At 35.7% G+C, this 16,798-nt stretch overlaps 1 protein-coding gene and 1 pseudogene across 3 annotated transcripts; both read right to left on the bottom strand.

The window, feature by feature from the left end:
* Positions 1-175: 175 nt before the first annotated feature.
* Positions 176-14,254, bottom strand: LOC147493054 (uncharacterized; annotated as a pseudogene). Its single transcript, XR_015199494.1, has 18 exons — positions 13,957-14,254; positions 13,665-13,861; positions 11,635-11,839; positions 11,401-11,549; positions 9,720-9,857; positions 9,450-9,639; positions 7,958-8,103; positions 7,480-7,656; positions 6,978-7,190; positions 6,925-6,943; positions 6,599-6,762; positions 6,433-6,519; positions 5,518-5,867; positions 3,704-3,758; positions 3,497-3,582; positions 3,205-3,344; positions 1,909-2,173; positions 176-946 (listed from the first exon to the last, which is right to left on the bottom strand). The product of XR_015199494.1 is annotated as an uncharacterized LOC147493054 (transcript).
* Positions 14,097-15,629, bottom strand: LOC147493055 (snRNA-activating protein complex subunit-like). Of its 2 annotated transcripts, XM_086568630.1 has the most exons (2): positions 15,088-15,629; positions 14,097-14,922 (listed from the first exon to the last, which is right to left on the bottom strand). In XM_086568630.1, the coding sequence occupies exons 1-2, from the start codon at positions 15,571-15,573 to the stop codon at positions 14,335-14,337; spliced, it is 1,074 nt and encodes a 357-aa protein (XP_086424756.1). In that variant the 5' UTR covers positions 15,574-15,629; the 3' UTR covers positions 14,097-14,334. The 2 variants fall into 2 exon arrangements, with proteins under 2 accessions (XP_086424756.1, XP_086424755.1); XM_086568629.1 differs by having other exon boundaries at positions 14,097-15,628.
* Between the last annotated feature and the right edge of the window lie 1,169 nt (positions 15,630-16,798).

Raw genomic sequence — 16,798 nt, forward strand, 5'->3', positions numbered from 1 at the left:
CTACCACTTGCAATCCATCATATGCACGGGGAAAATATGTGTGCTACTGTTTCATGACGATCTTATGTAGCTCTTCATTTTAATTTAGCCATTTAGATCTGTTTGAATGGATCATCCAGTGAGCATTTGAGCACCATTTTGCTTTTTAAAAATTTTCACATTTTGAAAGATGCAATTGGGCAACATATTGTTCCAGTAAATAAGAAAGAGGATGGTCCTACCCCCAAAATGGGCAGGACGCTAGCATTTCTCAACAAGAAATTTCAAGTTCAAAGTTCAAACAGTAGGCTTAAAGCCTTTTTATATACACAAGCCATAACTAGCCAGATTCAACCCTGATAATTGAGATTACTTCTCTGCTTGGATGTGAATAGAGCAGAGAGAACCAACCCAACTGGACTCACTAATCTCAGCTTACATACCCCTGTATCTCTGATACACAATACTCTCGGTAGCAGTAATATGATACAACTGAGTCAAAAATTTTGTACGTGGGAACAAGTCTGAGTTGTAACCCACCTGCGGGGGTGATGTCCACATTTCCACCCAAAATCACTGTATCACCAAAAAACCTGAAAAAGGAATTTCCTGTGCCAAAATCCAATCTCTGGACCTTTTAGAAGAAAAGATGCCCTTAATGTCTGTGGAAATGCTTTCTCCCACCACTAAAATAAGCCTCTCCTTTATCCCTATAACTCTTTTCAAGAATCCTCAGCACAGATTACCCCAACGGCAGCCATGGCATAAAATGCTCTATAAGGAGCCAATGCTAAGCCAGATAAATAACAATAGAACCCAGCAAGCATGTAGACAATGCTCAGTCCAACTTGCTGGCCTTGAATGTGTAGAAAGGGGAATGATATAAAATTATATGACCATGGAGAATGACACCTACGCAAAGAGCTGAGTCCAAGAACCATGGAAAACTCTGACCCACTCCGATTCTCTATAAAAACAAAATCCAGGTATTATACAGGCTTGCAACATATAAAGATGTTCAGATCAAGTCAAAATCACTTCATTTGGAAAATTTATCCCTACTCTCTCAAACAAATTTGATTAAATAATCAAGTGTCTGAAATCCTCTGATTGGACATTTGTATCACCGGAAAAACAAGTCTGAACTTTTACTAGACTCCGTATTTAAAAAAAAAAAAAAAAAAAAAAAAAAAAAAGAGCTAAAAAGCATACAACGTAAAACCTAACATAATATATGTACATCAATTGGCATGCTAAACACACATGACCTTTTCCCTTTGGACATGGTGGAGGAATGATCAAGGCAAGGTCCATACAGACCACCTACACTGTATGCCCGAAGTGTTCAAAATGCTTAAGCTTAGTTGTGTGGGGTCAGTAAATTAACTTCATATATACGGAGATATTTTCTATGTAAGAGTGTATACATAGTTGAGGTTCACCAAAACTTGTGAACATTTTAATGTTGGTCAATTTACGTTGAAGACTGTTGCATCCTAGGCAAGAAATGTTAGAATCATCAGCACCAGGGGAAGAATTTGCCTTTAGGTTGTTAGAAAATGTCATTCACATTGGTGGGTGACGGTTTGCAGTGACGGCAAGATAACATAATTACGGTGTAATGACTAGGTACCTTGTCCACCGTGATGAAGTGAACACACGATTTCCATTTACAAAGGTTACATACTTCGACATCTCTTGGAAAGGTTCAATGTCCTTTAAAAGAGTTCTGTCATAAAGATACTAATGGTGCTCTAATTCCATTTCCCAAATTTACTTTGGATGTAGTAGTCCTTCGCCCAAACTAAAAATGGTCTTTTGACTTTGTCCAAACTTAAAGGAAACCTCTTTTCCATTCAATTTTCCAAGAGTAACACAACAACTTAAGAACACAACAACTTAAGATGGCTAGGTATAATGAAAACCTACCTGAAACCAAGCCACAAAAAATGGAACAAACATGAGAACCGCAAGAAGGTGCAACATAAGCAGACCATGCCTGTGATTGAAGGTTTTGATTTGGGTGTCACCATAGCTTCTTGTCGAGTTTGGGTTATTGGGAGACTTCTCCTCTAGAGGAAGAAGTGGATCAAAACCACTGTTAGGTTTGAAATTCGACTTCCCAAGAGCAACCTTAGTTTTGGAATCAAACTCCCTTTTTCGTGCATGACTGCGAAACGAAGCCGCCAAGAAACTGTTACAGAATAACCAGAAGCAACTCTTAGGCTCAACATCCAACAGGATTACTTTTAACAAATTTTTTATAACTTGGTACATTTAACAAATTCAGAGTTATGCAATGGAAGTTAATGGCATCAGTTAGACATCTAAGAAAAGGTAGACGGATATAGTGATCCTCAGAACATACAAACTTTGATCAGAATAAGTTTACTAGAGTTCTAGTTTTGTCTTCAGTGATAGAAATATATATATATATATATATATATAGGCTGGCTGGACATATACAGAATGACATCACATTAATCCTACCTACCTAAGAGCTGATTTTCTGGGGATGTTATCATCTCTGAAAAAAATCAGCTCCTTTGAACATGTCTAACCCTACCAAAAATTGAGTTCAAGTTCGAAATTTATCTAATGGTCTAAAATTTTAACACTCTTTTGACAAGACTAGACATATCCGATTGAGCTGATTTTTTGTGGAGATACTATCCATAGTAGGGAGGTAATATCTACCAAAAATCAGCCCTTAGAGCAATGTGCAAGTCCACTTTTGGATTGCGTATGTCAATTCCGTATGTCATTTCTGTATGTCGACGTAGCCAGCCTGATATATATATATACACACACACACCCAAGAATAACAGTGAAAATAAAATTGCATTGTGAAAAGTCCTTGATAGAACATATAGTAAGAGGAACTGTGAGGTGACAAATACTCCCAAGATTAGGAATGGTCCAACCAGTTGGCACTTAGAAGATATTCATTGTTTCCAAAAATAAATGTTTTCAACCTGAGTTTTTATTTGACTGAATGGTTAAATTATTCAGTCAATTATATGAGAGGAACGTAACATCAAATATAAGTGGCTCATTGATGTGATAGTAAGTGGATGATGCATCCAGGAGTCACATTTAGCTAAAAGGAAACATATATAACTAGTGCTTGGACAACCATCACATTGATCAATCGGATGAAGCAAGGTGTTAAAAAGAAAATTGAAATTTGAAAATTATTACGTACAAATAAAATAAGAAAACAACCTGCAGAGAGCAGTGTGAGAATGTAACGCATGAGACAGGAGCAGAATTAGCAGACCCAGCGCCGGATGAACAAAGCAGACCAAGATAACTGAAACCAATGCTATAGTAACAGTCAGATTGCCTCTAATTATCCTCAGTACCTGTTTCACATACGGATCACAGCTTCAAGAACAAATGATTGGCATCAGTTGACTGAACAACCCAAACTTCTCTTGTTTGCTGTGGTGAACCCCAAATTTTCACCTTAATATGTACAATATGTGCAACTTTATGTATGTTGGATGAGAATTACCTTGAGTGAAAAGAAATTGGAGAAAAGATTGAGAAACTGACTGAAAAAAGTAGGTCGGACATTTTTTCTTCCCCAAACTTTGCCACCTGCAAAATACCAGACATTTTTCAGTTGATAAAAAGAATGAGATATTCGAAATTTTCTATCTGTAATATTGATTTTAGATAATTAAGGACTTCAGTCGAAGATCCAACATCCCAATAGAACTTGGTTGATTTCCATTTTTGCCATTTACTAAGCTGTGGTTATCAAGAAAACTATCCTATAAGTAAAGAGCTTGTAGTAAGCTGTAAGCTTCAAAGTGTTTGCCGAAGGTTTTGCTAGATTGTCTTGTGCAAGCAAAGTCTATGGTTTCGGTAAATACCCTGGTTCAAATTCACTCGTTTAATTAAATCCTTGAGCAGATTTCTTTGTTGAAGATTACCCCATTGATAGTTCACATTAACATCTAGATTAGATCATCAGAAAACCTATAATGTTTAGAGAATCATTATATTACGATGAGGAGTGTAGGAAGTTTTGCTGCTGCTGCCTAGCTGTTTTGGTGTTGCATCTCCCCAAGGTGTTCATGATTTTGCTCGGATACATACCCCTGACGCTATGATTGGTGTTAATTATTGATTCTTGTACCCAACTCAGTATGTGTTCTTGTTGATCAAGCTCTTCCATTGTTCGTTGCATCCAATTCTCAAGCTACCTCTAGATGAGGAGCATTTGTTCTTGGAGCTGTCGTGGCGTATGTGCCTGGAGCCTTTTGGGGCTACCAACACCTTCAAGCCCAGAGCCTTTCATTTTGTTTGTTGATGTTGTTGCGGGTGCTTGTTTGAGGATGATGCTTGCGGCTGGAGCTTGGATTTAATATTATCTTAGTATTTGTGATTAGGCGTAAGGGGAGGGGAGATGATGTCTGTATTTTGTTGTTTTACTCATTGTAGTTTCAATTTGTATATTTCAGCTTGAGGGGGAGTGTTGGAGAAGTAGTATACTAGAATATGTGTTGTCGGTAGCACTAGTAGTATGTCCAGGGGCGGCGCTATACGTAACGTCGAAACAGGGCCTCAACCACAAAAGCAAAAAACACAAAAAAAAATTGTCAAAGTAACCACACAAGCCAAAAAAAAAATTTGTTAATGTAATACAAAAGAAATCATAAACCGAGACATATACTTTTTGTTAAAGTGTTGCTGCAAAATAAGAAAGACTATTGTTTGTCAAAAAAAAAATAGGAAAGAAGTCAGATAAAGAATGGAAAATTCAAAAACAGTAGCTATCCTCAAGCTTGAACACCCTCTCTTTTCTTTGAAAAATCTGATAGCATTTTCTCATCTCTCTGGTCCTTATTTAAATCAATGCCCTCAAACATAATCTTGGATGTCCGATATTGATTGCCAAAGGCAGTACCAAAGCCAAGTCCTACACCACAACCTCCACCTATGCCAAGACCCAAGAAACTCAAGGACACACCTCCAAAACTCCATCCGATTCCAAAACCGCAACCAATGCCAAAACCGTTGTATGAAATTGTTGGAAAGAAAAAGAAAAAATAGAGAAGGAGACGGATTTTTTGATTTTATTTTATTTTTTTTAGTTGCCATGTTGTAGCCGTTGTCTACATTAATTGATTGGAGAATTAAAGTTTTATTTTGGAAACATAACTTAATTAGTTAGAAGGTAAATATTTAATTCCAATTTTAATGGAGAGAATATAAGAATTAAGAGAATAATCTATGTGAAATTTTCAGATTAATTAGATTTGTTAGATTAGTTTTGGATTTTCACGTACGTGTCAACACTTAATAGGTGAGTTTGGGGCCCTCAAGATTTGGGGCCCTGTGCGGTCACACACCATGCACATGCTCAGCGCTGCCCCTGAGTATGTCTACTCTCCTTATATTATGAGAGTCGGCCCGGCGGCCCCTATGTAAGAAATAACTTTGCTTATTCAATGTATTTAAGAAGTTCTACTATAATTATTTGGCTTTTGACAACAGAAACTTCTTCAGTCACTCAGCTTATATAACTAAAGTGAGAAACACTAACCGTATTTTGATAAAAGCGTGCACATTCGCAGTGAAGTAGATGATCAATTGGGAGGTCAAGATCAGAATGATCAAAGACCCATTTGCAAATGCATAGCAAATTATGGAGACAATAAAGAAGCTGCTTAGTGGAGGAAACGATTCTGATATTAGCAGGGAGGATACCAATGAAACCACAATGGGCAATATAGCTAGGAGCAAGAAAGCCAGTGGCATTCTCAGATTTAACTCCACAGCAGCCAAAAGAGATGGCAGAGGCAGATCAAGTTCCCATGCGCGTGCTTGTGTCGATCAGATTTAAAAAAGATAATGGCTATGGAGAAACCAACTATCTGCACATATCAACAAATGAAACAAAGCAACTTAACAAAAACTGAGAGTACTAACTTCCAGTACGAGTACATGAACTGTAAGTAACTAAGTATGCACATGATCGAAATAACTAGTATTCTATCACCATGAAAAGTAGTAGTAATTACTAGTACGCGAATATCTGAGCACATGCACTCTTTTTATGTATACATTTACATTTGGACGTATAAGAAGTTATTATCTCCACGCAAAATATGTAACAATGCCTTATGTGAGATTATGGCCAATGTGTATCGTCAAGCACCCCATGTGTGCAACTTTGATGGAGTTGGTGGGAATCTTAATTTGTGGGTTGTGAGCTAGAAAGGGGGATTGCTTCTCGTGCACTATGCCTCAATGTGGCCAATTTTTCAAACATATTTCACAGATAAGGAAAATTTTCAAATCATTTGATACCACATTAGATTCACACATGAAAAATGGTGTATAATATTCACAAGTTTGGTGCAGCAGAAATGTACAAGTAGGGGATTAACTAGTGTCAATACATGTATCAAGTAATACCGAATCAAGATTTTAAATTACCTCTGAACAGTATAAAAGCAAAAATCTGCCAGCAGCAGTAGTGACAGAAACGCCAGCACCAATCGTAAATGAGCAATGTGGATCTAACTGCATAAGGATGAAAAACAATAATAAAATAAAAGTGACTCCAACAGATCTGGGGGAAAAAAAGGACTTCACTTCTTACCAGTAACAAAACTGTAGTCATGTCAGACTCTTGAGTTGAATCCCAAAAAGCTGGTGATGAATCCACTGAAATAGTCTCAGAATAGAGATTAGGAATTACATGCAGACCTGAAGTAGAATCCCAAGCAATAGCTACTGGAGGAAAACAACGCAATCTGCACAGCCCTGCAATATGAAGAAAGACCGGTCACCAATAGAAGATAGTTACTTGAAAACAAAACAAAAAAGTTCAAAGGAATCTATCAGAAACATGACACAACTTTGCAATACTATGAAAGACCAACAACTCAATTTATCACATAACCTTGAAGATTGTCGACTATTTACCTTGAAGATTGTCACCTAATTTGCCTGCTCAAAATAATGTAGAATACACTTTAAATGCTTAATTTGCATTCCAACCAACTAGGCTTTTGAGTATCATGCAAAATTATCACAACTAATATCAGTACTCCTTGTCCAATGGATAAAGAGAAAAATACCGGACGGGGTGCAACTGAGATAGTTAAAAAACGGAAACCGCGCATATCCTCAGGGCCTAACTGAAGTACTGCAGAAGGAGGTGGTTGTTCTGTTTGGCTCCCTGGCTCAATCTGATAAATAAACAGCACAAATACATAAATCGGCATAACATCCCGATACAATTTTGAATTTTCGTATAATTATCGGGGTTAGAGAACTACAGATTTTAATGGAACCAGCTATTGTTTCTAGGAATGGTAGCACTTTCTTTCATCACTACTATACAAATGAAACAGTAAAAGAAGACTCCTCAAGTGAAGAAACAATTGCAGAAATTGTCGTCACAAATATTTATATCCAAAGAGCATCTGTTCCTTGCAAGATAGTAAGAATATACTTGAAGATTCCAAAGTTCAATACCTGTATTGGAGCTGGTCCTGCAGGAATCTCAACCATCTTTGATGTCACCTCCACTACTCCTTTACTTGGACTTGTGTCTGAGGCCATTTTGCTCTTTTCAGGCCAAAGATGAAGCCTGACCCCAGAACATGGAGCAAGGTTTGTAACAAATGCAAAGTAGTTTTTTCCATCTGATCCCTAGGCACAGAATTCATATTGTGAACAACATAATAGTTGAGAAAGAACACAATGGAACAGAAACAATTTAGAGCCTATAGGACCAGACATTCAGTTAATGAGTAAGATTCAAATAATATTTGCGTCAACATGTAATTTGAACTTTGGATGAATGGACAATATATGAAGCATGGGCATGAACACGCAATTCCTAATACCAAATGCATCTAAGATTAACAATAAAATCAACGTAGAAAGAAAAATGAATCAAAAGAAAATCCTAAGAAACTAAAAAAGTTAAAAAGGTATTAGTGGAGCTAACCAGTTTTAGGATGTCTAACCACCGCCGTCTCCCGTCCATTGCTAGAACAGTGACAGTGGGTCCCTGTATATAGAGATCCCTCTCAAGACCATCGTCATTCCAATGAACAGATTGTGGGCATGGGGAAAAATCATGTGTGCAAGTTCCTGCAAACATGACAATACGCCTTATTTATATGAACATTTTCAATTCATAAAAGTAATTATTATGCCAGCCATACAATTAAAAGAAAAACGAAAAGGTAAGAAATAAAATATTCGTTTGAATTAGATAACGATTGAAAGTTATATCTTCTATAGAATTACATACAGCACACACTTCCCCACGAAGGAAAACCTAGATAAAATAAATTTTTGAGGTTGAACTCGGAATTATCCATATGCCACTGGTACCATCACTAACCAAACGTAACTATTATCTATATGAGAAGTGTTACTGGATGCATAGTTCGGAATGCCACAGTCATTCAAGAGAAGCTAGTTTTTAAGAATATAAGTGCCTTTGAAATCTAACAAACGAGTTTTAACTCGCAAGTCACAACTATGAAACTCCAACACCTAAACGAAAGGAAAATCAAATCACCAGCCCAGGGACTACATGTCAAGTTGTCAATTTCTCCATAAGCTTGAACTGATGTAGAGGGGCAAATTCTATGAATATGAGAGGAGGCTCGGGGAGAGAACATAGGTGGGACACACCTAGAAATTGGGGTGGAATAATCTCAACAAGTCAACAATACATACAGTATAAAGAAGTAACAAAAAGACAAGTATTGCCTCATGGATGTCAGTATGTCACCTGCTTTTCATGAATACTACAGCCAGTATCCTGGACATTATTGGAAAAAGTGACTCAAGAATATAAATGCAATAATACTTTCAAGCGATCAGAATGTGCTATGCCTGTTGAGTGATCAGAAGAGCTTTATTCTTTTTTTCCACAATTAAAGTCTAGCAAAAGGTGGCCTGAGATGTTAAATCCCTGATCTTTCCCTGTAATCATCACTGCCGTTTCTAGCCTATGTTATCTAGATGCTTACGACATTAGATGACTCCATGAGCTCGCCACATGGCCATTCCTTGTCCAAACCCAGATGCAATGCACCATATCCTAACAGGTGGATCCTTTGTCTCAGCACCTCAGTTGCGAGACGAAAAACCTTTTATTACTGAGAGTTGCCGCTGTCTCCCCACGTGAACATCTAAAAATATTATCTGTCAGAGAAATATGGGACATTTCCCGAGGGCACAGAATTTTTTAGAGTGTTTTTTATTATATAAATCCAATTTATTCTTATACATAGATGTTTGAGAGAAGACTGAAACTAATTAAGGTCGTATATTCTTTTCTCTCTTCTTCTCTTATTTAACATCTAAAGTATAATTTGACTTTAATATTAACTTTAATTTAAAAGACAATGGTTTCTCAAAGAAAAACAGGAAGTGATGAAAATGACAAGAGAAGGACGACAACAGGTGACTACAGACAGTACCAGTAGCACTTTTTCCACCCTCAAGTGGAATTTGGATGGAACCGATTGATGATTTCACCTCCCTCATCCAATTAAAGCTTGGTGGCATTTCACTGCGAAGCATTTTAGTGAATACAGTAAGCCTTTTTTGTGTGCTGGGAAACGGTTGACCAATTTTTGGGTCTATTAAGCTCAAAAGAGTGTGTGAAATCTGCATAGAAGAACAGAGTAATTCACAAGTGGCTACAGGATAGATAATAATAGAACAACAGCTTTAATAAGAAAGCTTACTTGTACAACTACTTGATTACACCATAATATAGTCTGGTGTTCTGTTGACAACCATGCACTCCTCATGCCAGTGGTGCCTATCATGAATCGATGGGAGGATGGCACAATTCCATCAAGAGTTTTCAACTTTGACTGAACCTAGGAGCAAGAATTCCCAAGAGTTGACATTTACCATTGAAAATGTGATTCATATAGCAGCATCAAATAACAGAAATACAGACAATCACCTACAAGTCCTTTAATATATATATATATGGGGAGGGATAGAGCCACTCCATTGACTTACAAATTGAATTAAGACCCGATTTTTTGTGGATATGATCTTCTCACAATGGATAGCATGCCCACAAAATTTTATCCTATTTGGATATGTCTAACCTTGCAAAAACTAGTGTTCAATTTGAACATTTATGTAACGGTCCAGAATTTTCCGATTTCATAATAACATTTGATTAGATTAGACATATTTGAATGAGCCGAAATTTGGTGAGCACGTTATTCATGGTGGGGAGATCATATCTACAAAATATCATCCCTTAATTCAACTGGTAGGATGAGATATGGTCTTGTACGTTTTGGGAGTGGCTCGGGAGTGGTTCTAATGAGAGTGACTCTATCCCTCCCCATATATATATAATAGGAAGTTTGCAACAACAAAAGAAAAATAAAAACCTTCAAATAAACTTTAACATAAGCTACATATAGAAAATGCCTAATGGACTCATGCATCATGTCAAGATTTTCACTTTAAGAAAAATGGAACAACTTGAAATGGAACATAGGCTTGTATAGTTGTACCTATGCATGAGAACAGTACCCACGATAAGGTATAAATCATTGAATGCCCAACAACTATCAGGATTAGTTTTGGAAAGGACTCCAGATGTCATAGATGGAACAACAACTAAAATGAGCCAAAGAAGGATGATACAAAGTTCAGAAGAGAACTTTTGTGGCTGTAACCAAGACAGAAATGGTGAATTCATGAATACGTCAATTTTTAAGTGGATGACAATACAAAGTAGCGATGAGCATTAAACAGTTAAACAAAGCACTCCGAGTGCATCATGTGAGTGACGGCTAGGAAGATATTTGGGAGAAATGGTCACAGAAATGGTCACAAACACACATTTACACACAAAAGAAGGAAACGAAGTAACAAATTTAGTAATTAAAATGCTCCATTCAATCATAATTAGATGGCTCAAAATGGAAAGGTAAGATTCTTTTTTATCTTTTTTCTTTCTTTTCTTGTTTTTTCTCTCTTTTTTATTGGATTGGTAAAGAATATATAACACGTTAAAAATATGGAAGACATTCAATCTGACAAGTGAGATACTTTTTATCAAAAAATATTTCAAGTCCATGTGAACACATGCATTATTTGTCAGATTTCTGTTGAAGAATTTGAAGCAACAATTCTTCTTCTTTTTCAATAATCAGTAGAACTTGTCCAAATCTTAGCCCATTAAACTCCCTCTCCCAGATTATGCTTTATAATCAGACTCTCTGATACCTTGTGACAAAAGAAACAACTCATTTTGACAAATACCAGTGGCAGGCATGCACAACATGCTTCCTTATTCTTTATGCTATAAATATGGAACTGACTGGATGTTACTGCTTGCATGTCGGAAAATATTATCATTAGAGCCTTGTAGGTTAAGAGCTAACAAAATACCTGATAATCAAGAATGTTGCCCGAAATGGAGACAACAATAACATGAGATAATGTGGGCTCAGACACTTGACGGCCTGTATGAGTGAGTTCGACCTCATATCCTTTTCTCCACTTCTGATTTACAAGATGATAATAATGACCCAAGGGACCTGGAAGAATCAACTCAATCCCACCCATTAATTCACAATAAGATAATGTATAAGATCTTAAAACCACAGTAAAGTTGATGCAAACGTGAGAGAGATTACTGGTGCGGGCTTGAAAGAGTGAGGACAGTTTCAACCACTCCCTTCCTTAAACGTGGGTGGACAATTGCAGCTCTGGCTACAAAACCACCCATAGAATGACCAACCAAGACTACGCTTCTCGGTAAGCTTCCAAAAGGTTCGGCACCTTCCTTTGACTGCATATCACGTAACTCTTTGTATAGATCCAAAATCTGTGAGTATGATAATAATATAAGTTTTTTTTTTTCTTTTTCTGAAACCCAAGATAATAATATAAGTAATATCATGTATAAGGACAGAACAGAAAGTTTCTAAAATTAAATAGAGAACATATTCAATGGGATAACAATTTATGTATGGGTCAAACATCAAATTTTGATCACACACAATAGGTAAACCATGAGCAAACGTCTCTAATCCTTCATAAACTAATCTTTCCAACCAATTCAAAATTAAAAAACACCACAAATTTATAACACAAGTTGTATGCAAAACTTCTCGTACTACAGTAAAATAGCTTTTCGAATCCCAAAAGTAGATTTTTGAAATCACAATTCAACCCTGGCAAAACTGAATACAGTAAAAATATCCCACCATTTAAAAATATAGATGAATCTTTTTGCAGGAATTTGTGCATATTACACCTGAAACCAACTTTAGTCAAAATTGTATAACTGCAGGAACGAACAATACACAGTTAAAACTTGTGCATCCAGAAATTTATTTCCTCAAATCCTTCACCCAATTTTGGCCAAATGGTCTGACGCCTAGTGTTTTCAGGATTCTGTCCTCTTGCCTTAGAGTGCGACCCTGTCTTTCCCTCTATCTTTATTTATGTCGTAAATGACAGATGTTTTAGGATTTTAAATTGGAGAGGGTTACAATTCAGCAACATCCATTTGCAGGTTGAAGATTTGTGCCCGTTCTCCTAAGTAGTGACGTTTGGAATGTCACACTTCTCATAAGTCTTCTTTCCTATTCCAAGACGAGTAAAGCTTCTTCGGAATTGACCTACTTAAGCCCATCTACGTCTATCACATGCAAACTTTCATGAGAATGCCCCCTTTTTTAACTAGTTTGACTATCTTTTCTTTTTTTTTTTTGATCGGTAGAGTATAGATTATATATATATATTGAAAGGAAATAGGATGAAACATCCTATAGTACAAGCTACAAATGTAACTGAAAAAAAAAACATAGTTTGGCTATCTCAACAGTACTCACAATATTTACAACTTTAAGAGAAGGTAAAACTTTTTTGTTGACTGCAGAATTCTTGTATAGCAAATAACTGAAGCCTATTACTCACTATATCAAAAAACTTTGGATTTTGTCATTTCACCTTTTATAAATCTGGCTAAACACGGGTTCCTAGAGCTACACAAGCTGTGGAATCCAGACCATCCCCCATTATTCTCTTTCTAAAGGAATAATCTTTAGAAGGCAATACCACAACTAAGGATTGAAAAAAAAAAAAAAAGATAATAATGAAATAATCTTTAGAAGGCTGACCCGATACCACAACTAAGGATTGAAACAGAAAAAAGATAATAATGAAATAATAAAAAATCAACGGGTCCTGGAGGTTTACAGAAAACTAGTCACTAACATAAATGTTTCTCATTCAGTGACCTCAGTATCTTTAAATGAAAAAAGCATCATGCCTGAGGGACGAGGTTAGGTCTAGCGAGATCTTTTTATTCTATATGATTATCTCACATTCCTCCTTATTTGCATTTTTTTTTATCACTAAGTGATCCATTAACCAGAAAGAAAAGTAAAAAACCTAAAATCAATACAAAAGTCTGAAGGAATCTAAACATTCTTAAGGGTAATTAGATTCTATTCACAGTTAATATAGCATGATTAATATTTTATACTCTAAAAAAGTGTGGGAGGGGGATGTGATATTATCTCTTCTAAACAAGAAGTAACATAATTACATGAGATTTCCTAGAGACTAGTGGAAAGCACTTCACGAACAACAATGAGCTAAAGCAACATTTCCCAATACGAATAAGCAATGCAAAGTAATACCCGATGGATAGCATATACAACATATTCAGTATGTGCTTCAACTATCTGACCGTCCATGGCAGAATGTTCCTCTTCGAAGTCAACAGCAAACCAATCCTGTCTGTGTGAGTACTGATTGGGTATATCCCCCGCTCCGTAATAAGCTCCAGAGGACCACCTTGATATGCCCTATCAGATTCTGCTGCTATGGAACGTACCTAGAGAAATATATGAAACAAATGTACAAACACAATACGATATAAATTTGAAAAAAAATAAAAAAAATGTAAATTGATATGAAAAGGAGGCTTGCCTGTTTGTAGCTACCACCATTCATTACCCAGAATAAAAAGAAGAGGGGCACCACCAAGCATCTTAATATGTTCATTAAAATCAATCTTTCTCCATCCTTCATGGTACTTGTACAGATTATATTTAGGAGGAGAAGAAAAATTAGCTGGAGTTGAAATTGGTATATAGGTTGGGTACATATATGTCATTACACATTCATTGGCAACAGGTTTTAATAAACCGTACAATCCAGTGAGACCAATACATAGAGTTAAAGTAATAAGTATAGCTACTCTACACTTAGCTCGGAATCCTTGCATTTTAGTAGAATTACAAAAATTTGTAGATGGAAAAGAAACATGGAATGAGATTGGATTGGACAGATTAGTAGCAATGAGAATTATTCATGGTGATAATCGTAGACTGTGAACTCGTGATATAAGAGGGATCCATCTTCTGTGTAGTGCAACAGGTAATAGCAATTGTCACAAAAGTAACAGGGATTTTCCTGAGCCCACTTATCATCAACTGTTACCTTGGAAGCTCGATAGACCTTACAAACAGAGCATTTTCGGAAACGGTTTTTATGTTGAAATGTAAGTACCGGATAGGCTGCCCGGTTCTGCACATCCTCAGGGTGAATCAATCTCATGTCTCTAATCACAAGAATATGCTTGCAATCTCCCTGATGGCAATACAAATACCCAGCGCCAACTCGAAACCACAAGTCACAAAATCGAATCTTATGCATGTCAACAGCTTTGAACTGAGGTAAGTGGGGAGTGGTCGCGTGAGCTAACAATGCCCTTTGCTTCTGCTGCAATTCACCCGATAGTATGCACTCCCATTTCTCACACGCCTCGTCCTTAGATTTCCTAAGCCACTCAAATATCGGATCACTATAATCTATAGCAGAAGGATCTCTCTTATCATTACAAAAAACATCTTCTATAAGAAAATAACCGGAAGGGTCATGCTCCCCCGCTTTCTGCATCAAATGATCAGTCAAACAATATATCTGATCTCTCAACTCACTTAACATTTGACTACCAAGTACCAAAAACTCCTGAGTCTTTACCCATATTTTCGACATCTTATACACTTGAACACAAAGAATGACCTGAGGATAAGGAATAGGAATATGTTCACTTACATTGGACAGCTTTCTAATCTTCGTAGAAGACGATGTCATCTTCCCAACGTTCTCTACTAAAGGAACTGACACCTCATTCGAATGTAACTTCACTCCCACTCTATCTTCATCTTGTTTCTCCTTTATCTTAGCTACTTCCTCAATCTTTCCAACAAAACTAGGATTCTCTAGCTCCGCAGCACGTGTGTCCCTATCGAATTGTCTCCCCCTTTTCTTTGACTTGTTTTTCTCCTCAACTGTTGTTGTATCAATTTGTAATGATAATGCATCTTTTGAAGCTATTTCGACTAGATCTTCTTCCGAGAGAATCTTGAGTTCATTGACTGAAATATCCTCGTCCTTTGTTTGGACTTGTGAAAATAAATTTTGTAATTCTATGACGACTGAGGTTTCGAATTCGGATGTACGAGTTAGTGGACTCACAAGGTCAGGATGGTAAATTGCTCCTCCCCGTGGTACTTGATATTCAACTGCACCATCCTCCATCTCTTTATTTTTGTGGGAGAAACACACAGAATTTACAACGCCGTTTATACCATCACTAGTTTTTTAGCCCGTTCAACAAACGGGGACCGTTTTCATATAATTGATTTGATTTTTTTTAATATTTTTTAAATTATTCTATATCAAAAAGTTTTAACTATTCGTAGAAAGGGCATTAAAGCATAATAATATAGTATTAATAATTAAAAAAAATAGCTCAACAAACATAATTAATTTGATTTATGACCAAACCACTGACAAATCCTAAAATTTAAAAGTATAATCTATTTTTCTTTCATGCACAAATCAAAATTGAAAAAGTCATTGAACTCAAAATTTAACTGTTGACACTTTTTAATTGATTATATTTTGACAACCAATCATTTTTTTTCCCTAATTTATACTTTGATTCATAGGTGGAACATGTTCAATTTACATTTTGTGAAAAAAAAATATTTATAATTTTAAATTACTTACTTAAATTATATAAATCGACACTCTTCACAGAACAGGGACCGTTTTCATAAAATTGATTTTTTTTTTTTTTTTTTTGAATTATTATGTACCAAAAAGTTTTAGCTATAAAATATTGTAATAATTCAAATTTTGATAAAAAGACAAATACTACAACCCTACGTGGGCTATAGTATTAATAAAAGAAACAATAGCTCAACAAACATAATTAATTTTTCATATAATTGATTTGATTTTTTTTAATATTTTTTGAATTATTATGTACCAAATTTTTTTAACTATAGAATATTGTAATAATTCAAATTTTGATGAAAATACAAATACTACAACATAGTATTAATAAATGAAAAAACAGTTCAACAAACATAATTAATTTTATTTATGACCGAACCATTAACAAATCCTAGAATTTAGAAGTAGAATCCGACTATAAAACTTGCGCAACATGTAATACCATCGATCTTTTTTAAAGGTTATGTATAACTTCTATTTCTTTTCTTTTTTTTTAACTCGTAAGAGCATAGTCAATTAGTAATTAGCAACATTTAAGTACCTAATTTTTTTTAAAATTTGAACATTGTAAGAGACAATGACATCAAGTAATTCCATAACAAATAGCATAGACTCATATAAGAAAGAAAATTAAAACACATAATGATCACCTAAGCTATATTGATAAGGTAAATCAACGAATGGAGACCATTTTTATATATATATATATATTTTTTTTCATTTTATTATTATGTATAAAAAA

Source organism: Coptis chinensis, chromosome 6 (assembly GCF_015680905.1).
Source record: "Coptis chinensis isolate HL-2020 chromosome 6, ASM1568090v1, whole genome shotgun sequence".
Lineage (NCBI taxonomy): Eukaryota > Viridiplantae > Streptophyta > Magnoliopsida > Ranunculales > Ranunculaceae > Coptis > Coptis chinensis.

Excerpts from the sequence above, each read along its gene's own strand:
- LOC147493055 (XM_086568629.1), bottom strand. The coding sequence starts at position 15,573 with ATGGAGGATGGTGCAGTTGAATATCAAGTACCACGGGGAGGAGCAATT.